Consider the following 25,120-nt stretch of genomic DNA (forward strand, 5'->3'; position numbering starts at 1 on the left):
AACCGGAAGTGGCGCTGTAGCTCAAGTGGTAGAGCGCTCGCCTTGAGCTGAAGAGCTGAGGGACAGCGCCCAGGCCCAGAGTTCAAGCCCCACGACCGACAAAAAAAAAAAAAAAGAGTTTAGGGACAGTGCCCAGGCTCTGAGTTCAAGCCCAAAGACCTGCAAAGAAAGAAAGGAAGGATGGAAGGAAGAAGGAAAGAAAGAAAGAAAGAAAACTTTGAGTTTGCCAAACACCATTGGATTCCTGGATGTACCATGACCAGCTATGGAATCTATCAATGTCACCACACTCTAGTTAAAATTTTCTTGCAGAGGGGCTGGGAAGGTGGCTCAGTGGCAGAGCGCTTGCCTTGCATGCCTGAGGCCCTGGATTCGATTCCTCAGCACCACATAAGCAAAAAGAAAAAAGTCGGAAGTAGCACTGTGGCTCAAATGGTAGAGCGCTAGCCTTGAGCTGAGGGACAGCGCCCAGGCCCAGCCCGAGTTCAGGCCTCATGACCGGACCCCCAAAAAAATATATGTATCTTGCAGAATTGCTGCGGCCTTTCCTACGGCCAGTCAGAAAAACATGGCCATTATTATTTTTATTTTTAGTGGTCGTGGGGCCTGAACTCTGGGCCTGGGAGCTATCCCTCAGCTCTTCTGCTCAAGGGGAGCACTCTAGCACTTGAGCCACAGTGCCACTTCTGGCTTTTTCTGCTTATGTGGTGCTGAGGAATTGCACCCACGGCCTCATGCATGCAAGGCCAAGCCACTCTTCTACTGAGCCGCCTTCCCAGCCCAACATGGCCATTATTATTCCACAGTGACAGTGCAGCCACAGATGGGCAGCAGAGCTGCACAGCCAAGGGGCAGATGTAGATTTGCAACGCTCACAGTTCCCAATCCTGCAATCCCTGGGCAGAAGTAGCCAGCAGGACAGAGGCCATCAGGTCAAGTGTATGACGCAATCATGGCTCTCGGCCTGTGCCCCATGGTGAACCATGACCTTCAGGAAATGAGAAAACAGTCCATTAAACAAGAACTACAAAACAAAACCTCAGTGAACTTTATTTCTTATTATCCAGAACTGGTAGCCAAGGCCAGAGATTTCTGTACTTTTAACACTGGACATTCTTTCCTACACACCCCAGAGGACATTTACAGAGGATTCATGCCCTGCCTTTAGCTCAACATCCCCTCCCCCACCATTGCTGGGGTCCTTCCTTGTATACCTTCTTGCAAGGAGCCTTTCCAGGCCTGAAAGTGGGCGAGCTGCTTCTCCGTGCCTGCACGGGGATATGAAATGTGGTACACTGGCTCGGCTCTGCTCCTGCCCAGCCCCAGGAAGGAAGGTCAGAAGCAGCACTGTGGCCCTTGCCTTGCTCAGGCATTTACTGCTAGAAGAACAAGAGAAGTCTGAATTCACAGTTGTTTGCTAGAGAAAGTGCCTGGGGTCAGTCCTTGGCTGCTTCTGTCTCCAAGCAATCCACCTAAAATCCAGAACAGGAGAAAGACAGACTGGAATGGGTGAAGTATGGCATGAGGTGTACTTGGTAGGCAGCCAGGCAGCCAAGAGAGGTTGCTTATGGGAGGGTTCCAGAGGCCTTCTCCATCTTGCAAGAAAATCAGCTTCCTATTGGCAGTTTGGCCTGAGAGCCCAGGGCAAAAGCATCAGGTCTTGGGAAAGCTAAACTGAGTAAGCTGTCAACCTCTAACTGCAGCTGGGTCAATGAGGATGGTAATGTGGCCACAGGCATCCAACCCGTGGCAGGGCCTGAACCAAAAAAAACCCTTGGTATCACTAGGTGCTGGTGGCTCATACCTATAATCCTAGCTACTCAGAGGCTGAGACCTGAGGATCAAGAATCTAAGTCAGCCCAGGCAGGAAAAGTCATGAGACTCTTATCTCCAATTAAACACACACATGCATGCACGCACGCACGCACGCACGCACGCCAGAAGTGGAGTTGTGGTCAAGTGGTAGAGTGCTAGCTAGCCGTTAGCACAAAAATCTCAGGGACAGTGGCCAGGCCCAGTGTTCAAGCCCTAGTGCTGGCACAAAGAAAGAAAAGAATGAAGGAAAGGAGGACACCACAGGGCAGGGCAGGGCAGGACAGGAGGAAGGAAGGAACAAAGGAACAAAGGAAGGAAGGGAGGGAGGGAGGGAGGGAGGGAGGGAGGGAGGGAGGGAAGGAGGGAAGAAGGAAGGCAGGAAATCTGAATCTTTATCTTGATATCCACCTATTACTGAGTGGGCTCCGGTGCTACCTCAGCCACTTAAAAAAAAAAATTCCACTTTTTGGCAAGCATTTTCAGTAACACCCCTGAGGACAGAATCTCTCTCTTTTCCTTCCAGGAAGCAAGTGTGGCTCTAAGGATGAGGCCCTTAATTAATCCAAAGACATCAAAGTTATCAGGGTAGGCTCTCCTCTCCAGAAGGCCCATAGGAGAGGCTCCATCTCTCTGTGGAGTCTGCTCTCTGGGTGTCTTGGGCTCACTACCAGGCATAGGGCAAAAAAGAACTGAGATAGGATTCAGGCTACCAAAGAACATGGTGGGGGGAAGGGGAGACAGGAAGGGGGCTTTAGGGCTGCCCAACAGAACAGGCTTTTGGGGAACTGGGCACACAGACCCGCTGTGACCCTGACTTTCACATTGATGGGTGAATGGCAGGTGGAGGTAATGTAATCTGAGAATGGGAGGGGAGGAAGGCAAAACTGGAGTGTTAAGGGGGGGGCGGTCTTTGCCCCTCTCCCCCAAGAACCAGCCAGGGGCTTACCAGTCCAGGAAGGCCCACAGCACTTGTGGTGGCTGGGCCTCAACCGGCCGGCATGAAAATCTAAACTTAGCCTACTTCCTTTCCTACACCTTTTGGAGAAGGAGGAAGGGCACAGCCCCCAGGGATCTTCTAGTCTTCTTCAAGCTCCCAGGGGCAGAGCAGAGATCTGAGAGTCAGTGCAATGGTCTGTCCTTTCCAGTGGGAAAAACGAGGGTGTGGCTCGGGAGCTGCACAGCACATACACACACCAACCCCCATGTAGGGCGGGTGAGCATGGGACAGAAAGGGTCCTGGTCTGTCTCCAGACAGAGAAGTCCTTACAGGGAGGCGGTGCCCCCCCCAGGGCCAGCTGCTCTGGGTACCAATCCTGTGTAGGAAGAAGTCAGGTCATGTAGCGGGTGATAGCGCGGAGGGCGTAAAGCAGGGCAGCTTGCATCCGGGCCTCCAGGAGCAGCAAGTTCACGTGGACCTGGAACACAGATCAGGGCTTGGTTGACAAGTGCTCCACAGCCCTTGCTGACTGCCACTACCTCTGACCATTCAATTCACTATCCCTTCCTCAGAGATGCCCTGACTCTCATTAAGGCAATGCCAACTAAAGAATTTCTTTCTTTCTTTTTTTTTTTTTTTCAACTAAAGAATTTCAAGCTGGGCACTGGCGGCTAATGCCTGTAATCCTAGCTACTTCGGAGGCTGAGATCTGAAGATCGTGGTTCAAAGCCAGTCCAGGCACAAAAGTCCATGAGACTTTTATCTCCAATAAACCATCAGAAAACTGGAAGTAGTGCTGTGGCTCAAGTGGTAAAGCACTCACCTTGAGCTGAAGAGTTCAGGGGCAGTGCCCAGGCCCAGAGTTCAAGCCCCACAACCAACCAAAAAAAAAATAAAAATAAAAAAATAAAAAATTCTAGTCTCAAGGACTTTTTTCCACGGGCTGACTTCAAACCTTGATCTTCAGATCTCAGCCTCTAGAGTAGCAAGGAGTTTAGGCATGAGTCACTGGAGCCTGGCTTTACGGGGTGAAGGTGAGTCTTACGACTTGAAACTATGCCTGCCACTGATGATAATCTGAAGCAGGCACCTGTATTCCTACTCTATAGGTGAGTCAATGGAATCTGACACTTGATCACAGAAGAGGCTATGGACAGACTCAGGGTAGGTCCCTGTGGATTTCTCTCCTGCCCCTCCCCTGGATGGGGCCTGTCTGACTTTCTGGCTCCTCTCCTATGGACTGTACCTTCTCTGAGTGTCGAAAGTGCCTCCAGAAGAGATTGTACATCCTCCGGGTGGTCTTTTCTGGGTAACAGGCCACTGTCTTGATGTAGACTTTGAGGTCTCGCTCCAGGAGCTGGTTCACTTCCCCATAATCATAGTCATCATATCTGATGGAAAGACAGAATTACTCACCCTTTGTTCTGCAGAAGGAGGAACGGAGAGTGGCAAGAAAGATCAGAGGGTAGAAAGTACCCAGAAGACATTCCTCTTAGAAAAAAAAGCTGATTCTCATTTATCAGAGGCCACCAGCCTTGGAGAGAACCACTCCAATGCACAGAACAAGCTTGTTGTGTGGGGTGCTGTTTCATGGAGCTCTCAAAATTAACCTACTGTCTACACACCTTCTATGCAACACATTGCACTATCAGCCCCATTTTACAGATGGGGAAATTGAGGTGAAGAAGTGAAGAGAAGGGAAGTTATTTGCCCTAGGTGTCAGATAATAGGGAAGGGGGCTGGGAACGTGGCTTAGTGATAAGAGTGCTTGCCTAGCATGCATGAAGCCCTAGGTTTGATTCCTTAGTACCACATGAACAGAAAAAGCCAGAAGTGGTGCTGTGACTCAACTGGTAGAGTGCTAGCCTTGAGCAAAACAAGCTCAGAGACAGTGCCTAGGCCCTGAGTTCAAGCCCCAGGACTGGCAAAAAAAAAAAGGCAAGATAATAGGGAAAGGGTATCAAACCCAGCTCTGGCTGGCTCCAAGGCCATATTCACTTTTTACAGCAAAGGCTGGGAGGTGGATATTCACTTTAGAGAAAGACGTAGGTAATGTCAAAGAGGAACTAGTCCAGATGGGCAAACTAAGAGCCAAAGAAGGCAATTAACTTGCTCAAAAGTCAACAAGCAAGCAGTAGAAAGTCTGGAAGCCACTCTTATCACTTGCCAGTCCAATAAGCTAGGGTAGACAACATCTGGATGGGAAGACTTGGATGAACAGCAGGAGTTCTGACTTAGTGCACCGAGATAGGGGGCAAGGACCACGTTGGAGAGTGAAGGATACTCAACTTAAGAGTTGGGCAAGGGGCTGGGAAGGTGGCTCAGTGGTAGAGTGCTTGCCTTGTATTCATGAGGCCCTGGATTCGATTCCTCAGTACCACATAAGCAGAAAAAGCCAGAAGTGGCGCTGTGGCTCAAGTGGTAGAGTGCTAGCCTTGAGCTGAAGAGCTGAGGGACAGCGCCCAGGCCCAGAGTTCAGGCCCCATCACCGACAGAAAAAAATAAATAAGAGTTGGACAAGAACTAGCCTAAATTCAGGAGGCTGAGATCTAAGGATCGCAGTTCGAAGCAAGCCTGGGCAGGAAAGTCCCTGAGACTCTCATCTTCAATTAAGTACCAGCACTCAACTGGTAGAGTTCAAGCCTCATGATAAAAAAAAAGGTAGTTTTCTTTTCTTTTGGCAGTACTGAGGTTTGAACTCAGGGCCTCTCGCTTGCTAGTCAGGTGCTCTACCACTTGAACCATGATTTCAGTCCCAGAAATGCACCTTTAAAAAAAATGGGATAATTTTTTTGATACTGGGCATAAACTTTTAGATAAACAAAGCAAGGGAAAAATTCACTAAATACACTCACGTTTTAGTAAAGGAATAAAATAAGTGAAATGAGTAGCTAAGAAAATAGCATCCATTCGGGTGCCAATGGTTCTCCGGTTTGGCATTTTTTTTTTTTAGTCATTCAGGGCCTGGGTGTATCCCTGAGCTCTTTTTGCTCAAGGCCAGCACGCTACCATTTTGAGCCACAGCCCTACTTCCAGTTTTCTGGTGGCTAGTTGGAGATAAGAGTCTCAGGTACTTTCTTGTCCAGGCTGGCTTTGAACTGAGAGCCCTAGATCTCAGCCTCCTGAGTAGCTGCTAGGATTACAGGCATGAGTCCACAAGTGCCTGGCTTGGAGCTTCAGATTTAAGTGAAATACTAGAGTATGAAGCTCTGAGTTCAAGTCCCAGTGCGTATGCACACATGTGTGTGCCCCCTCGCCCGCCTCCCCCCCCCCCCCCGCCACAAAACACACAAAACTACTATAGTTATCTTTGAAGCTGCAGGCGAAGACTCAAACACACATTGTGAGTGAGGGCCATAACTCACCTGATCCCAAAGACACAGTGGATGTAGTTCCAGATGGCCCTGCGGAGCATGGACGTGTCCACGCCGCTGTGCATAGCCATGGTGTTGTAGGTAAGGTTATAGGCGGCCTGGAATTTCTCGTCCAGCAGCTGCCCCCCCTCGGGGTAGAGCCTCTGAATCAGCGAGTAGCCATGGTCTTCCCAGGTATAATCCTGAGGAAAACGCGAAGAGAACATTGTTGAGACCTTGGAGTCCAAGGTGGGCAAGAAAGACCCCATCCTCTAGACCTGCAGAGCACACCGGCTCTTCACAACCCTCCCTTCCTATCCCATGAACAATCATATTGCTTGTTCTGGCCTTAGCCACCAAGGGGATGATCATCTCCCTCTGATTAGGAACCCCCCAACTCTTAGAGTGAGGTGGGTCCCCTCTGGGTCCACTGGAGCTGGCAGCCCTCATGGGATCTGGAGGGGAGAAGGTACTCAGCTCTGTAACCACTCAAACCATTCTCCCCCTGCCTATCCATAAACCAGGATCAGCGGCCAAGATAGCTGGGGAGAGCCCTACCTGGGCACGGAAGGTGGGCGGTGCCTGAGTCCCTCGGCGGGTAAAATCTTCATATCCAAAAGTGGGGTCTTCCACAAAACACAGCATGTCTGGGTGTGGAGAGGGCTCCAGGATATCAGCTGAGAACCATGTCAGAAAGAGGACACAGTGAGGCCTAGGCATCGCATATGGGGCTCCATCTGGATTAATCATCAAAATGGGGACAGAGGAAGGCAGAATAGAGGGCCAGAGAGAGCCTCATGCCACAGAATGTGGGAGCAAGCCTTCAGCTGGAGCCAGGCCTGGGGAAGGAGGTGAACCAGGGTCCCGAGTCCAGGAGGAAAGGCCTCTAGGAACAGTGGGAGTCCTATGGAGAGGCTCAACCTGGGCCAGCTCTGTGCTAATCAGTGCTTCATTCTCTAACCAGTCCTGAAGTCATGAGGAAGAGGCTGATAAAATAATAATCAGCAAGAGGGCTGGGAATGTGGCTTAGTGGTAGAGTGCTTGCCTAGCATGAATGAAGTCCTCGGTTCGATTCCTCAGTACCTCATAAACAGAAAAGACCAGAAGTGGCACTGTGGCTCAAGTGGTAGAGTGCTAGCCTTGAGTAAAAGAAGCTCAGGGACAGTGCCCAGGCGGAGCTCAAGCCCCAGGACTGGCAAAAATAAATAAATAACTAGCAAGAGAAAGGGCTACAGGTGCTAGGCACCGGTGGCTCACACCTGTAATCCTAAACAACTCAAGAGGCTGAGATCTAAGGATCATGGTTTGAAGCCAGCCTGGCAGAAAAGTGCCCATGAGACTCTTAACCTCCAATTAACCACTCAAAAACTGGAAATGGTGCTGTGGCTCAAGTGGTAGAACACTAGCCTTGAACACAAAGAGGTTCAGGGACAGTGCCCAGGCCCTGAGTTCAAGCCCACAACCACCACCACCACCAACAACAACAAAATTAAAAATTAAAGAAAAAAAAAGAGAGAGAGAGAAAGGCTAGAGGTGTAGTTCAGTGATAGAGTATCGGCCTAGCAAGTGGTAGGAAGTCCCTGAGTTCAAATCACCAAGCAACCCCGCAAAAGGAAGAAGACAGAATCCAAATCCAAGGCCTACACTCAGAACTCTACTAGGAGGTGGAGAGAAGTGGCTACCTCTGATAGCAGGAGGTCTGGAGCATAGAGGTGCTTACAATAGTGTAAGAGGGCAGCCCCTGGGAGCAGAGCCCCTGTATTCCTGTACCTGAGGGTGTCACCAGCAGGCTCTCGGACTTCTCCAGCTCAAAGCGACTCTCCATCTCCTCCTGCGAGGCCCCCTCATCCCGCAGCAGGCTCTCCTGCAGCTGCCTCATGCGTTCCATCAGAGCCTCGACGTCTCGGGCGGCCTCAAAGCCCTGCAGGACACATCCAATGGTCACGATTCCCCCTTGTCTTTTCCCTCTGGAAAGCTCCACCTACCCTTCCCACATCCCAGAGCCTTCCCACTGACTCTACCACTGAACTACACTCCCAGCCCAAACTCTGTATTCTTTTCTTTCTGAGCTGGTACTGGGACTTGAACTCAGGGCTTGGGTACTGCCCCTGAGCTTTTTTGCTCAAGGCTAACTTTCTACCATGTAAGCCACTGCGCCACTTCCACTTTCCTGGTGGTTCATTGGAGATAAGAGTCTCACAGACTTCTTGCCTGGGCTGGCTTGGAACTGGGATCCTCAGATCTCAGCCTCCTGAGTAGCTAGGATTACAGGCATGAGCCACCAGTGCCCAGAACAAACTCAAAGTTGCTAAAATCCCTCAGACTTTGATCCTATGAAGCTACTTGATAAAATGCAAGTTATAGAACACCATCCTTATCTTCACAGGCCATGGTGACTAGGGATCTTTATTCCCATCTAATAGATGAGGAAACTGAGTGTTGAAGTCCAGTAACTTGCCAGGTGCCAGGGGCTTACACCTGTTATCCTCATTACTCAGGAGGCTGAGATCATGATTCAAAGCCAGCCCAACCAGGAAAATCTGTGAGATTTCTCTCTCCAATTAACCACCAGAAAGCTGGAAGTGAAGCTGTGGCCCAAGTGATAGAGCACTAGCCTTGAGCAAAAAAGTCAAGGACAGTGCCCAAGCCCTGAGTTCAAAAGCCCCAAGATCAGTATACATGCACACATATATTCATATATTCACACACACATACACACACACACACACACACACACACACAGAGTCTGTAATTTTTCTACAACCTCTCAGTATGAGTAGATAGGGAAGCAGGCTATACCAACTTCCCCTTCCTTCCCCCAAAAGACCAAGCCCATGACTTACCCCAGAGTTGTTCAATGGGTCCCCACCGGGAGGGCTGCCTTGCTCACTCGGGGGCGATGGTGCTTGTGGTGCAGGGCTGCCCTCTGGGTCCCCCTCAGGAAGGATACCACAGCCGAACACGAAGGAGGCCAGTGAGTGGCAATGGGTGAGCAGGACCAGGGCTTGGATAAGTTCGGCCAGGGACCAGCTGTGCTCACCTGTCTTCAATAAGGCCTGGAGGGGAGGGAAGTCATAACTTTCTCAGTGTCTGCCCCTATGCTGCCCACTGCCCAGGGCTCCCTCCAAGACCAGGTCCTCTGCCCACTGCACCTGGATATGCTCCTTGGTGATAAGCCAGGGCCGATGAGCCAGTAACTTGTTGATCTCACTGAGTTTCCGCAGCTTCTCAGGGGCCCTGTGGAGGCCTAGTAGCCACTCGGGGTCACCACCAGTCTGAAGGAATTCTGCCATGTGGGAACCCACCAGGTAAGAGCACTGATGGCGGGCAGCAGCCTGTGGAGAAGGCGGAACAGCCCGGGTCACCCACCTCCTTCTGTGCCCTACTCCAGCGGGATCCCCCCTTGAAAGGAAACACCATTATCTATTATTGCCTAAGTGCTCAATCCTGACCATTTCCACCTCAGTGACCCAGTCTGCCTCCCTTCAAAAGCATAAGTTTGGAAATGGAGCTGTGGCTCAAGTGGTTGAGCACCAGCCTTGAGTGAAAAAGCTAATCCCTGAGTGCAAGCCCTAGTACCAGCACAAAACTAAACTAAACTAACAACAACTAAACTAACAACAACAACAACAAAAAACCTAACCAACTGGGCACCTGTGGCTCATGCCTATAATGCTAGCTACTCAGGAGGCTGAGATCTGAAGATCACGGTTCAAAGCCAGCCTGGGAAGAAAAATCTGGGAGACTCTTATCTCCAATAAATCACCAGAAAATCAGACGTGGTACTGTGGCTCACGTGGTAGAGTGAGCTGAAGAGCTGAGGGGCAGAGCCCAGGCCCAGAGTTCAAGCTTCACACCGACAAGAAAAAAAAAAAAAAGTAATGCCAAGAGATAGTGGCTCCTGCCTGTAATCCTAGTCTACTCAAAGGCAGACTTGGACAGGGAAATCCATGAGACTCTTGCCTCCAATTAGCCACCAAAAAGCCAGAAATGGAGCTATGGCATAAGTGGTAGAGTGCCAGCTTTGGGCAGAAAAAGTTAAGGGACAGAACCCAGGTCCTGAGTTTAAGCCCCAGGATTGGCACAAATGAAACAAAACAAAAACAACTTCAACTGGGCGCCAGTTGCTCACACTTGTAATCCTAGCTACTCAGGAAGCTGAGATCTGAGGATCATGATTCCTGGAGACTCTTATCTATAATTAACCACCAACAAAACTGGAAGTGGAGCTGTGGCTCAAGTGGTAACACACACACACACACACACACACACACACACACACACACACACACACACACACACACACACACACACACACACACACACACACACACACACACACACACAAAACTTCAAACTTCTATAGATGGTCAGATAAAGCTACTTCCTCTTAACAATGAAATCAACTCAGGAAGCCTTTAGGAAAAGATCCAAGGACAGAGCCCCCACATGGCCACCCTGCAAGCATCATGCCCAGACAGGCTCACCATGATGGCAATGTAGTGACGCCAGGAGCTGGCCAGGGGCCCATCGGTGTGCAGCAGCAGGTAGTGGAGGCGCCAGAAGCTGCTAAGGTAGTCGGGGTGCAGGCCCATCACCACTGCCAGGTTGTCCACCCGCCCTGAGGACATCAGCGCCTCCAGCCCCAGGTGCTGCTCCAGGCTTTCAGCCCCTTCCCGCAGGACCTGCCAAGCAGAGAGGAGGACATGGGTTCCCACCAGAGACCAACATATTCTTTTTTTTTTAATCAGTCATGGGGCCTGAACTCTGGGCCTGGGCACTGTCCCTCAGCTCTTCAGCTCAAGGCTGGCACTCTACCACTTGAGCCACAGTACCACTTGCAGCTTTTTCTGTTTATGTGGTGCTGAGGAATTGAACCCAGGGCCTCATGCATGCAAGGCAAGCGCTCTACCACTAAGTCACCTTCCCAGCCCCAGTATATTTATTCTAATGGCTTTGGAGTAGAGCAAGAGGCTAAAGACCACCACCATGTCCAAAAAAGAGGGAATGAGGAGAAATGGTATTTCATTAATGGGTTAAATAAACGCTTATTAGGCACCTTCTATAATAATACATTGACCTATTTGCCAGGCACAAATAGCTCAAGACTGTAATCCTAGCTAGTCAGGAGGCTGAGATCTCAGGAATGCTGAATAAAGTCAGTCCTAGCAGAAAGTTGGTGGGATTCCAACTCAGCTTTTTCATTTGTTTTTTCCCCCCCTCAGTCCTGGGGCTTGAACTCAGGGCCTGAGTACTATCCCTGAGCCTCTCTGTGCTCAAGGCTAGCACTCTATCACTTGAGCCACAGCACCACTTCTAGCTTTTTCTGTGTATGTGGTACTGAAGAATCAAACCCGTGGGCTAGGAAGTTGGCTTCATGGTAGAGTGCTTGCCTTGCATGCGTGAGGCCCTGGGTTCAATTCCTCAGTACCACATAAGCAGAAAAAGCCAGAAGTGGTGCTATGGCTCAAGTGGTAGAGTGTTAGCCTTGAGCTGAAGAGCTGAGGGACAGTGCCCAGGCCCAGAGTTCAAGCCTAGGACTGGCAAAAAAAAAAAAAAAAGAATCAAACCCAGGGCTTCATGCATGCTAGACAAGCACTCTACCACTAAGCCACATTCCCAGCCCCAACTCAGCTTTTTGCTGGTTAATTGGAGATGAAATCTCTTGACTTTTCTGCCAGGTTTAGCTTCAAACCATGATCCTCCAGGTCTGTTTCCGGAGTAGCTAAGATTACAGCCATTATCACCATCTAGATTAAATTTTTCTGTGTATTTGAAAGTACCTGTCCCAGAAGTGGTGCTGTGGCTCAAGTGGTAGAGTGCTAATCTTGAGCTGAAGAGCTCAGGGACAGTGCCCAGGCCCAGAGTTCAGGCCCCACAACCAACAAGAAAGAAAGGAAAGAAAGGAAAGAAAGAAAGAAAGAAAGAAAGAAAGAAAGAAAGAAAGAAAGAAAGAAAGGAAGGAAGGAGAGAAAGAAAGAAGGAGAGAAAGAAGGAAAGAAAGAAAGAAAGAGAGAGAGAAAGAAAGAAAGAAAGAAAGAAAGAAAAAAGAAAGAAAGAGAGAGAGAAAGAAAGAAAGAAAGAAAGAAAGAAAGAAAGAAAGAAAGAAAGGAAAGAAAGAAAGAAAGAAGAAAGAAAGAATCTGACCCATTTACATAATTTAGCATGTCATCTCCATGATGGTAAAAGTTTTTGTCTATCTTGTTCTCTATCCTCCCTGAAACAGTTCCTAACACAGATTCATAATTCAATATATAGCAGGGAAATAAGTGAATAAAGAGGCCAGGATGGTGGCATGCTTGTCTACCATATGTGAGACTCTGGGTTCAATCTCCAGTATAGATAAAATAAGTAAATAAAATAAATGAATGAACTGTCTCTCTAGATGAGAGACGACTCTGTTGTACTGTTAAGTGAAAAAACAAAACAAATGGAAAACCAAGCTTTAAACCTTAGCTCTCTACTGAAAACAAGTATCTGTATGAAAGAAAAATCCAGGGTGGGCACTAGTGGTTCACACCTATAAGCCTAGCTACTCAAAAGGTTGAGTCAACCTGGGGTGATAAATCAATTTAACCAGTTAACCAGCAAAAGCTGGAATTAAAAGCCAGAAGTGGAGTTGTAGCTCAAGTGGTAGAGTGCTAGCTTTGAGCACAAAAGCTCAGGGACTGAGTTCAAGTCCCATGACAGTCAAAAGGAAAAAAAAGCTGGTCGCCAATGGCTCACAATTATAATCCCAGCGACTAAAGAGGCTGAGATCTGAGGATCGTGGTTCAAAGCCAGCCCAGGCAGGAGAGACCGTGAAACTCCTATCTCCAATAAACCACCAGAAAATCAGAAGTGGCGCTGTGGCTCAAGTGGTAGAGCATTCACCTTGAGCTGAAGAGCTGAGGGACAGTGCCTAGGCCCAGAGTTTAAGCCCCATGACCAATGAGGGATGGGGAAGGAAGAAGGCTTGGAATGTGGCTTAGTGGTAGAGTGCTTGCCTAGCATGCATGAAGCCCTAGGTTCGATTACTCAGGACCACATACACAGAAAAAGCCAGAAATGGTGCTGTGGTTCTACTGGTAGAGTGGTAGGTAGACTTGAGCAAAAGAAGCTCAGTACCCAGGCCCTGAGTCCAAGCCCCAGGACTGGCAAAAAATAAAACAAAAACAAACAAACAAAAAAACCCTAAAGGAACTAAACGTGTGGCTCAAGCAGTAGAGTACCAACAGGAGCAAAAAAGTCAAGTGAGAGGTGCTGAGATTAAATCCAAGTTCAGAAGGGAGGAAAGGAAGCAAGAAGGGATAGAGGGAGGGAGGTAGAAAGGAAAGGCTGGGCATCTGTAACTTACACCTGTAACCCTAACTACTCAGAAGGCTGAGATCTGGGGACTGTGGATCAAAGCCAGGCCAAGCAGCCAAATCCAAGAAACTCTTTTTTTTTTTTTTTTTTTGGTCAATCCTGGGGCTTGAACTCTAGGCCTGGGTGCTGTCCCTGAGCTCTTTAGCTCTTCTACCACTTGAGCCACAGTGCCAGTTCTGGCTTTTTCTGTTTATGTAGTACTGAGGAATCGAACCCAGGGACTCATGCATACAAAGCAAGCACTCTACCACTGAGCCACCTTCCCAGCCCCCTCCTAGAAACTCTTATCTCTGGTTAACCAGCAAAGAGTCAGAAGCAGAGTTGTGGTTCAAGTGGCTAGCCTTGAACTTGAACCAAAAAGTTAAAGGAGAGTGCCTGGCCTTGAGTTCAACCAGCACAAAAAAGATAAAGAGAGACAGAGACAGTGAATCTCAAACATTACATTTTAAAATAATGAAATTTTACTTTAAAATATGCACAATACACACACACACAGACCTTTAAAAGTGGCAAGGATGAGAAAAATATAGATAGTTCTAGCTTATTAAGCAAAGACAGGCATTAATTTGAGAATTAAGTTTGTATCGTGCTAGGCACTGGTGGCTCCCACCTGTGATCGCAGCTATTCAGGAGGCTTAGATAGCAAATCGCAGAGATTCTCATCTCTAATAAATTAGTCAGAAAAAGCCAAAGTTGTACAGTGGCTCCAGTTAGTGGTAGAGCCCTAGCCTTGAGCAAAAAGAAGCTCAAGGACAGTGCCCCAGGCCTAGAGTTCAAGCCCCAGGACTGACAAAAAAGAAAAACAAAGTTTGTGTTATGATTCCTTCTCTCTCTGAGCCTGTTCATCCCAGGAGAATCAGGTTTGCTAGCACACCTGTCTCAATAGCTGAACTGAGGCTTAAATGCATCAGGAATGGAAAAGGGTAGTTTCAAAACTGCAAATTAAAGACTAGGGAAGAAAAAACCCTGGCCCACCAATGCCTCATGTCTTTTTTTCTCAGGGACCAAAAGGTTCCCAACCCACTCCAAACTCACCTCCTGCACAGGAATGAAGGCGCTGGGCCCTCGAGGGCCTCGCCGAACCCGGCTCTCCCTGGGTTCCTGGGAGGAAACATGGACATTAGTTGGCATCAGGGACAATGAAGAGGATTTATCATCTCTCCAGCCTCCTCCCTCCACTCTGGGAGTTATGAAGAGCTTCTTCTAAAACCATCTTTCGGATGCATCCTGCATGGAGAACCAGATGGGACATTTACACCTGTCGATTAGTCACCTATAAGTAAGCAAGAAGGCGGGCTCAGGCTGAGCTGCTTAAGAACTGGGCAAGAGAAGTGGCGCTGTGGCTCAAGTGGAAGAGCGCTAGCCTTGAGCTGAAGAGCTGAGGAACAGCGCCCAGGCCCAGAGTTCAAGACCCACGACAGACAAAAAAAAAGAAAAAAAAATTAATTTTAGCTGGGCTCCAGTGACTCACACCTGTAATCCTCACTACTCAGGAGGCTGAGATCTGAGGATTACCGTTCTAAGCCAGCCTGGGCAGGAAAGGGCATGAAATTCTTTTTTTTTTTTTTTTTTTGGGGGGGGTCAGGTCGTGGGGCCTGAACTCTGGGCCTGGGCACTGTCCCTCAGCTCTTCAGCTTAAGGCTAGCGCTCTACCACTTGAGCCACAGTGCCACTTCCGGCTTCTTTTCTTTTTGCTTATGTGGTGCTGAGGAATCAAAACCAGGACCTTGTGCATGCAAGGCAAGCGCTCTACCACTGAGCCACCTTCCCAGCCCTGAGACTTTTTTTTTTTTTTTTTTGTCCATCGTGGGGCTTGAACTCTGGGCTTGGGTGCTGTCCCTCAGCTCTTAAGCTCAAAGTGAGCACTCTACTGCTTGAGCCACAGCAACACTTCTGGTTTTTTTTTTTTTTTTTGTCAGTCGTGGGACTTTAACTCTGGGCCTGGGCGCTGTCCCTCAGCTCTTCAGCTCAAGGCGAGTGCTCTACCACTTGAGCTACAGCGCCACTTCCGGTTTTCTGGTGGTTTATTGGAGATAGGAGTCTCATGGTCTCTCCTGCCCGGGCTGGCTTTGAACCGCGATCCTCAGATCTCAGCCTCCTGAGTAGCTAGGATTACAGGCGTGAGCCACTGGTGCCCAGTGCCAAGATACTCTTATCTCCAATAAGCAACCAGAAAACTGGAAGTGGCACTGTAGCTCAAGTGGTAGAACACTAGCCTTGAGCTGAAGAGCTGAGGGACAGTGCCCAGGCCCAGAGTTCAAGCCCCATGACTGAAAAAAAAAAAAAGAACTGGGTAAGAGGCCAGTTCCTAGCTCATGCCTGTAATTCTAGCCACTTTTAGATCTGAGTATCAGGGTTGAATATCTGTCCAGAGCTAGGCACTAGTGACTCACACTTGTAATCTTAGCTACTCAGGAGGCTGAGATCTGAGGATCGCAGTTCAAAGAGACAGGGCAGAAAAATCTATGAGACTCTTTCTTATTTCCAATAAACTACTCAGAAAAAGCCAGAAGTGGTGCTGTGGCTCAAGTGGTAGAGTGTTAGCCTTGAGCCAAAAAAGCTCAGGGACATAGCCCAGGCCCAGAATTCAAGGCCCAGGACTGGCCAAAAAAAAAAAAAAAAAGCCAGCTCAGCAGACAAATCTGAATCCTTATCTCCAATAGCCAACAAACCTGGAGGTTTGGCTCAAATGGTAGAGAGCTAGCCTTGAAGGGAAAAAGCCAAAGTAAAAGAGCACATGCACACACACACACACATACGAACACCCCCTCCAAAAAAAAAAAAAATTAGAAAATAGAGAAAGCAGAGAGGGTAGAGTGGAATCTTATAGGAAACCATCAGAACCATAGACTCCCTCGCTCTGTTTCTCCTAGACCTACAAATGGGAGAAGTTTATTTCTTCATTTGCTTTGTTAATTGGGAGGGGAATCACTGGCCTTGGAATAATTTACCCAAATTAGAGCCAGGCAGTCACGTTCCCTGGACTGGGCCGGACTCCTAACTCTCCCTTCACCATTAAGATCGATTTAATGGGTCCAGATATCCAGGGATTCAAAACTGTAACTGAATCTTTTTTTTTTTTCCAGTTGGCCATTAAGTCCCCTGAGAGAGGCAGACTTTGGGTACCGGTTTCTGCCACTAGTTTACCGTATGGCTTTGGGAAAGCTTCCTAGATTTTCTGGGCCTAAATCTGGAACAAAGGAGGGGACTGGTTTGATTGACTATACAGGCCCCTTTCAGCTTATACCTCAGGGAGGTGCCAGGACAGGCTGGTCCAAAGCCAGGGCAGGCTAGCCCTTTCCAGCTCCCCTCCTCCCTCGCACACAGAGAAAAAGCCCAACAGCTCAGCCTGGGAGATAAGGACTGCTGACTCGGCAGACCTCGCCTCTCCCAGGGGTCCTGAGAGACCAGAGAAAACCACAGGAGGGGCAGGTACTGCAGCCCAGGCCCCCAGGCAAGTTGATCAAGACCTGTCTCCAAAAAAGGAAGGGGAGGGGATTGGAGTGTGCAGAGATTAAAAGAGAATAGAAAGATGCAAAGGAAAAAAAAAAGAGGGGCTGGGAATGTGGCTTAGTGGTAGAGTGCTTGCCAAGCATACATGAAGCCCTAGGTTCAATTCCTCAGTACCACATAAACAGAAAAAGCCAGAAATGGTGCTGTGGGCTCAAATGGTAGAGTGCTAGCTCAGGGACTGTGCCCAGGCCCTGAATTCAAGCCCCAGGACTGGGGGAAAAAAATTGGAAAAAGCCAAGTCCAAGTCAGAGCTTGAGGTCTTGAGTTTAAACCTCAATATTGGCACAAGAAAAGAAAGAAGCTAGCACCAGGAGCCTCAGTTTCCCCACCAACCAATGGAACTAGTATGTACTTTCACTGGGTGGCCACGTGGGTTTTTTTTTTTTTTTTTTTTTTTTTTTTTTTTTTTTTTTTTTTTTGTCGGTTGTGGGGCTTGAACTCTGGGCCTGGGCGTTGTCCCTCAGCTCTTCAGCTCAAGGCGAGCGCTCTACCACTTGAGCTACAGCGCCACTTCCGGTTTTCTGGTGGTTTATTGGAGATAGGAGTCTCACGGTCTTTCTTGCCCGGGCTGGCTTTGAACCGCGATCCTCAGATCTCAGCCTCCTGAGTAGCTAGGATTACAGGCGTGAGCCACCAGCGCCCGGCTGGCCACGTGGGTTTAAAGGGATAATGCCACCCTGCCTACCTCAGCACCTACATCAGCATAAGCACATAACAAAAGTCCCCCAGCATTAACCTCACTGCAGTTTCAAACAAGCAGTACATCAGAATCCCTTTGAGCAGCTGAAGTCCCAGCCCAGAAATGCTGAGTTGGTTTGTGTGGGGGCCCCTGGCAAAGTACAGTCAAGTCCAGACCAAGATTTCTATCACTCACCTATCCCTTTCTCAAGTGCTGTGTGCTTTCCAGGTAGGATCAAAATCGACTTATTTAACAAATGTTTTTAGAGGTATTTTATTCCTTTTGGCAGTGCTAGGGGTTGAACTCAGAGCCTTGCACTTGTTAGGCTAGGGTTCTACCTCTTGAGCCACACCTCTTGCTTGACAAATGTTTTGATGACTTCACTGCAGCCAGCAAGACTATAGCAGTCAAAAGACAGTCTCAGCCTTCATACAATTTTGGGTGTCAGGGAGGAAGAGAAACAGTGGAGTTTCCAATCACAAAAAAGTGAATGAAACAAAGCAAGAGACAATGACTAGGGTGGGTGAGTGGGTAATATTTTAATGGAAGTAGACAGGAAAAACCCCTGAAGGGGTGACCTTTGATCAATGAGAAGACAATAGGGCCAGTACTGACAAAGGGGAACAGCAATCCAGCCACTGGGAACAGACAGTGGGAAGCCCTGAACGCCACTCAGACCATTAGAATTCATGGTTACAATACTTTGAATGCTTCCCTGACCTTGACATCAGGGGAAGTCTAGGGGAAGCCGGCATGGTAGGGCCCCACAGCCAAGAGATGGCCCCTCATTCCCTAGAGTGAGGAGTCATGATGAAAATAATAGTAATAATAATAAGTAGCAACAATGGTTTTCACCAACTAAGCACTGACTCCATATCCACTGCCTAGACTTTAAGGTAAAAGCTACTAGAGCAAGCCGGGCGCTGGTGGCTCACGCCTGTAATCCTAGCTACTCAGGAGGCTGAGATCTGAGGATCGCGGTTCAAAGCCAGCCGGGGCAGGAGAGACCGTGAGACTCCTATCTCCAATAAACCACCAGAAAACCGGAAGTGGCGCTGTAGCTCAAGTGGTAGAGCACTCGCCTTGAGCTGAAGAGCTGAGGGACAGCGCCCAGGCCCAGAGTTCAAAGCCCCACGACCGACAAAAAAAAAGCTACTAGAGCACTCATTAGACTTCTCAAGTCTAAGCCTTTGTATCTGGAGTTCATCAAGAATGAAAATCTCCCTCTCTACCCACAGCCCCAGCAACCTACTGCTTTCACACATATTTGTGTTCTGCCTTGAGACCCATACTGGATCTAGCACAGCACAGTCTGATATCATTTTCTGGTCCATTCACACATGCACACGCATGCATGCATGCACACGCGTGCACACACACAATATTGGGGCTTGAACTCTGAGCCTCCACTCTTGTTTTTTGGTTTTTTTTTTGCTCTCAAGTCTGGTGCTCTACCACATGAACCATACCTCCACTTTTGCTGGTTGGTTGGAAATAAGAGTCTCACAGATTTTTTTCTGCCTGAGCTCGCTTTGAATCTTGATCCTCGTATCTCAGCTGCCAGAGTAGTTTAGTGCCACGAGCCGCCAGCACTTGGGTTAGAACTTTCTGAAATGATGAAATGGCTTCTATCTGTAATGTCTAATCTGTTCTTAGTCATTCATTGTGGCTGAGCATTTGAAGTGGGACTAGTCTGATCTCCACCCTCCAGCAAAATAAATAAATAAACTGAAATTTTCACTTTATTGAATTTGACCTTATCTAACTTTATTCATTTGCTTATTTTTTTATTTTTTATTTTTTATTTTTTTGGTTTTGGTTTTTGCTGGTCTTGTAGCTTGAGTTTGAACTCAGAGCCTGGGCACTGTCCTTGAAGCCCCTCTGTGCTCAAGGCTAGAGCTCTACCACTTGAGCCACACCACTGCTAGCTGTTTCTGTTTCTGTGATACTGAGGAGTTGAACCCAGAGCTTCATGCATGCTAGGTAAGCAAGCACTCTACTGCTAAGCCACATTCCCAGCCTTGCTTGTTGGTTTTTAAAACAAGGTCTCAGCAGATAGCCCAGGCCAGAGTGGCATCCACCTTTGGAGGAGCTGTGACTACAGGCAGTCCAATGTACAAGCTATAAATGTATTTAGCCACTTGTGGCCAGGAGGCTACCATATTAAGGAGCATAGATTCAGTAAACCCAGATAACATTTTTGGAGAGAACAGGTCACCAATCACCTGCCCCAGGTAGGAAAAGAGACCACCACAGTCCCAAGGGAGGGGATCTCCAGGATCAAAGAAGTGAGCAGAGACCACTCAATGAAGTGGGAGGAGGAGGGATATTAAGACAAATGTTAAGAAGAGGTTAATTGCTACCAAATTCAAGTGCTCCTTAGACATTAACTTTTGTACTGTTTTAGCTCAAGCAGTTAGTTTGTATCTAATCTTCATCCATTTGGTATGTATGGGGACATGAGTTTGCATGCAAGGAGAGACTGAGTATTTAAAAGTTAAACACCAAGTAAAGAGTGAATAATCCATGTGAACCCAGAGTGCCTGGCACCTGAGGGTCTTTTCTCTGTGTGTGTGCCAGTACTGGGACTTGAACTCAGGACTTGCTCTTGAGCCGTGACTCTGCTTTCAAGCTCTATGCTGGTTAATTGGAGGTAATAGTCTCAAGACTTTCCTGCCCAGGCTGGCTTTGAACCCTCAGATCCTCAGATCTCAGCCTCCAGGGTAGCTAGGATTTCAGGTATGAGCCAAAAGCATCCAGCTCTTAAGGGCCTTTCTACTTCACCAAAACAGCTTCTAGAAGTGGTCCCACAGACTAGAGATTTGAATACAGCTCAATCTGACTTCCCAGAATTCCACCCACTATCTGCCTAGGCTCCAAGCAATAACCCAGCCTTTGTTCTTCCTATTTAGTGCCTGCCAGTTGCAGAACTCAACTATACACACTTGCTAAATCTGCCTTCTGGGAAGAGATACTTACACACACACACACACACACACACACACACACACACACACACACACACACACACACACACACACACACACACACACACACACACACACACACACACACACACACACACACACACACACACACTCCATAGGCTGAACAAAGACATGTGCCTGGATTTACACCTGAGAGGAAGCCTTAACACAAGGAGTTCCTAACCATCCATCGGGACTTGAGTGGTTTTGTTGTTGTTGCTCATGGGACTTGAACTCTAGGCCTGGATGGTGTCCCCAAGCATTTTCACACAAGGCTATCACTTTGTGCCACAGTGCCACTTCTGGTTTTCCGGTGGTTAATTGAAGATAAGAATCTCACAGACTTTCCCAAGTGGACTGGCTTTAAACCACATTCCTCAGATCTCGGCCTCCTGAGTAGCTAGGATGACAGGCATGAGCCACTGGTGCCCAACTTGCCTTGGGTGTTTAGTGCTATCAACTCCCTTCTATGCCCATTATGGGCTGGGTACCAGGCCTAAGAGCATTCCACATCTGATCTCACAATCACCTTGATTCCTATAGACTATCCTAGATAAGCAGGCTTTGTCCCTTCTTTAGAGATGGGAAGCTCAGAATGGTCCTCTTCAAGTCCAGCATAATATAGATGGGACAGCTCACCAGGGTAAGTTAAGCCAACAAGGGCAAGCACATATTAGATTCAAAAACAACAACAACAACCACAACAAAAAGCAAAAAACAACTAAACCGGTAGTTAATGGCTCATGCCAGTAATTCTAACTACTTAGGAGGCTGAGATCTGAGCATTGCAGGTCAAAGTCAACATGGGCAGAAAGAAACTTTTATTTTCAATTAATCAGTAAAAAGCTGGAGTGGAATGTATATCAAGTGGTAGAGCATCAGCCTGCAGCAAAAAAGCTGAGTGAGAATGTGAGGTTCTGAGTTCAAGCCCCATTGCCAGCACACATACAAAAAAGTTAAGAACAATACAGGGAAAGGGAACTGTAGGGAGTAAAGGGTCTACAGTCCAGCAGGGAGAAAGGCAAGAAATGCCTAACTCACATAATTACCCCCAAGGCTCCTATAATGGAGAGAAGACACTTATTAGAGCAATGAAAACCAGGGAACTTTCTGGAGATAGATATATCTAATGGCCTTGACCCCCAGAGAGGGTATGTGGTGAAGGAGAGGTGGCCCCCCCCTGGGCTTTGAGCACTGGTTTTCAGATTGGTCCCCTTGCAATTATTATCGAGGATTCTGCATAAGGCAAGCTTCTTTTCTCCTGAGAGAAAAAAATCTTAGACATTTCTATCTCAGACACCACCAACTTTTCCCACTTTTGAAAAGTAACTTCCTCCTAAGCCACTTCTCCTCTCCCTAATGGAGGGGACAGATCACCTTGAACACCCACAACCAGTCACATCGTCTCTTCCCCAGGTCTCTCTACAAGGGAAGGAAGTAGCAGTTCTTTCACCTTAGGCAGGAGGGAAGAGGTTCAGGAGAACCTGAACCCGTTGAGAGGCACCGTGGGAGGAGGGAAACGTGTCTGACAGCAGCTGAGCTCGCCCTCAGATGCAGTTATCATGTTCTGTGTAAGGACTGGTCCAGACACAGTGCTTGGAGCCTCTGTAGGTATTCTGAGTCAATTCTCCCAATCCAACAAACCCTTAAGGATACCATGAAATGCTTATGGACAAACTGTACCAAGAGATAGGATCACTTGGCCAAGATAAAACACAGCAAGTAGCCAGGTGCTGGGAGGCTCACGTCTGTAATCCTACCTACTCAGGAGGCTGAGATCTGAGGATCTCAGGTCAAAACTAGCTTGAGCAGGGAAATCCATGAAACTTTTTTTTTTTGGTTGGTCGTGGGGCTTGAACTCTGGGCCTGGGCGCGGTCCCTCAGCTCTTCAGCACAAGGCGAGCACTCTACCACTTGAGCCACAGTGCCACTTCCAGTTTTCTGGTGGTTAATTGAAGAGTCTCACAGACCTCTGGCGGGGCTGGCTTTGAATAGCAAACAGCGATTCTCAGATCTCAGCCTCCTGAGTAGATAGGATTACAGGCATGAGCCACTGGCTACTGCCTTCCATGAGACTCTTATTTCCAATTAACTAGCAAAAAGCTGGGAGTGTAGCTCAAGTGAGAGCGCTAGCCTTGAGTGGAAAAAGCCAAGAGAACAGTAGGCCCTGAGTCCAATCGCCAGTATCAGCACAATCAATCCACCGGTCCATCAATCAGTGAAATAAAACACAGCAATTAAGCAGAGGGTTGGGACAGGAAAACAGCACCTTCCACTCTGGTGCCCAAGTGCTCTCTTTAACAATTTTATTTCCATTTTTCTTGACAATGAAACCAAGTCACTCAGCCGAGAAGAGGCCTGGAGTGAGCCTCCATTTCTCCATCTGAGGCTCCTAAATCATGGCTGACAAAGGTACAGAAACAACAGAAAACTTAAGAAACAGACCATCTATCACTGGAGGTTGAACTTCTAGGAATTAGGTGGCTCAGAGAAGAGCAGAAAATTTCTCCAGAAATATACTTTAGGATTAACACTCCCAACCTCCAGCCCTGGCAAAGAATATTCCCACTGCTCCAGGCTTGGAAAAGCAAAGAAAAAAGCAAATCTTCCTATAGTGCCAAGTGCTCTTCCAAATCCCAGATACAGGTCAAAGAACGGGGTATGTTGTGTTTGGTGACTGACCGACAAGCCATCTTTCCCTAACCTTCTTTAGGCCTCAATTTTCTCAGCCTGTAAAATGGGGTTGTTGTTCAGTTTGCAAGTGCTGAGTTGGTCCAGAGGAAGGAGACAAAAACCCGGACCCTGGATCTAAATAGGTGCTCAATACATAAGACAGGTGTTTGCTGTCGCTACTGCCGTGGGGAGTAGGGCTAAGTTAAGTCCAGCCTTATTCCCCGCCTTCCCGCAGGGAATCCTCCAGATTCGGAGGAAGGGGAGCAGGGAGAAAAGAGGAAGTGGGGGGGGGTTCTGCGAAACAAACTTGAAGGACCCCCAGATCATTTGTCAGCGTGCAGTCTGACTGGCACTAGTCTGGCAGAGCTACAGCTAAGATCGCCTCCCCTCACCGTCCCCCCCCCCCCAGTCCCCTCCCCTACAGCTTGGGCTGCAGCTGCCTGCGTACCGGCGGCCAAACCAAACCCCCAGAGTACCCGCGCCTCCTTCCAAACCCAAGATGCCAAGGCAGAGGCAGGAAGGGGATCGCGACCTTCGCCGGCCCGTCCCAGGTGCCCCACTCCCCGCTCTCCGAGGGACGCATCCTAGAAAGAGTCCCCCGGCCGCCAGCCCCCGCCGAGAGGAAGGGAATCTGCGGAAGGGGGCGGGGAGGAGGAGTGGTCGGGCTGCTCCGGCCGGGATTTGCCTGGACTTGAAGACGCTCCCCCGACCAGAGCCCAAAGCCCGGAGAGCCTGCAGAAGGCGTCTCTCCCATTGGCCGGGAGTCCACGGGAGCCGGGGAGGGCTCCGCAGCCCTGGGGGGAAGAGGCGAGGAGGAGGGGACAGCCGGAGGGAGCGGAGGCCCGCGGCAGCCGGTTGATGCAACCTCAGTCCCGGCTTACGCGCTCTCCATTCCGCCCCTCTCCCTCCACCTTGCGGAGCCCGGGGCCGGGGGGGGGGGGGGGCGCACGGACTCCGATCGGGACGGCCAGAGCCTCGGAACGCGGCTCCGGGAAGAGTGGCGTCGCTCGGCGGCTGCTTACCTCTCCGGTGCCCGCGCCGCCGACGCCGCTCCGGGCGAACGGCAGGTAGCCCTTGAGCTCGGAGCGGCACTCGGAGTCCGCCACGATCATGGTGTGCGCCAGGATCCAGCGAGGGTTCGTGCTCGGGAAGAGGGGCTGGTAGTCCTGGGACCGGCGCACGGAGAAGCCCGGAGCTGAGGGCCGCTGGGGGGGGGGGGGGCGGGGGGAAGGATCGAGAATTCCGGGGTGTCTCTCGGGGTTCCAGATCCGAGAGATCGGCCGCTGCTGTGCCGGACTCTTCTCCTAGTCTGGCTTCTGGAACAGTGTGTAGCCTCGGAAGCCTGGGTTTGGCCGCAGCGCAGGGGGCTTTTCACGGCCCGGAGTGCGTCGGAAGTCCGCAGTGGCCGGCGCTGCGCGCGGACCCGCCGCTCTTCAGCATCCCAGCCGCGGAACTGCCAGCGCTCGCCGGGCTCTGACACCAGCCGCTCTGCTCAGCCCGCTGCGGTCCCCGGGGGAGGGCGGGGACACAAAAGCCACACAGCAGAGCCAATCAGATGCCTGTTTCTCGGGGAGGCGTGGGCGATCCCGCCTACTAGAGCCAACCGTTCCTCCAATCAACGTCTTAGAAGCACACAGGAACTCTGGGAGCTGTAGTCAGCTTCGGACGAATGCTTCAAACTTTTGCAAGAGGGGGTTTACTCAGATCACTGGTCATACCAGACCAAGAGTGACAGCCTGCAGAGTCATTAGAATGTGTGATGAAACGGGACTTTACCTGGCTTGCCCTGAAAGCCAAGTGTGAAATCCCTTCTAAG

The 25,120-nt window shown here is 49.2% G+C and overlaps 1 protein-coding gene across 1 annotated transcript; it reads right to left on the minus strand.

Annotated features, from left to right (window-relative positions):
- Positions 1 to 1,013: 1,013 nt before the first annotated feature.
- Positions 1,014 to 24,768, minus strand: Sesn2 (sestrin 2). Its single transcript, XM_070037495.1, has 10 exons — positions 24,327 to 24,768; positions 14,488 to 14,553; positions 10,593 to 10,790; positions 9,258 to 9,440; positions 8,949 to 9,161; positions 7,876 to 8,026; positions 6,664 to 6,782; positions 6,118 to 6,308; positions 3,999 to 4,143; positions 1,014 to 3,230 (listed from the first exon to the last, which is right to left on the minus strand). The coding sequence occupies exons 1-10, from the start codon at positions 24,414 to 24,416 to the stop codon at positions 3,144 to 3,146; spliced, it is 1,443 nt and encodes a 480-aa protein (XP_069893596.1). The 5' UTR covers positions 24,417 to 24,768; the 3' UTR covers positions 1,014 to 3,143.
- Positions 24,769 to 25,120: the final 352 nt, after the last annotated feature.

The sequence above is a fragment of the Dipodomys merriami genome, unplaced genomic scaffold (assembly GCF_024711535.1).
Source record: "Dipodomys merriami isolate MVZ:Mamm:240054 unplaced genomic scaffold, mDipMer1.0.p SCAF_28, whole genome shotgun sequence".
Lineage (NCBI taxonomy): Eukaryota > Metazoa > Chordata > Mammalia > Rodentia > Heteromyidae > Dipodomys > Dipodomys merriami.

Coding starts and splice junctions, on each gene's coding strand:
- Sesn2 (XM_070037495.1), bottom strand. CDS start 24,416: ATGATCGTGGCGGACTCCGAGTGCCGCTCCGAGCTCAAGGGCTACCTG. Junction 9,162..9,257: donor TCACCAAGGAGCATATCCAG/GTGCAGTGGGCA, acceptor CCTCCCCTCCAG/GCCTTATTGAAGACAGGTGA. Junction 4,144..6,117: donor CACTGTGTCTTTGGGATCAG/GTGAGTTATGGC, acceptor TCTTTCCATCAG/ATATGATGACTATGATTATG.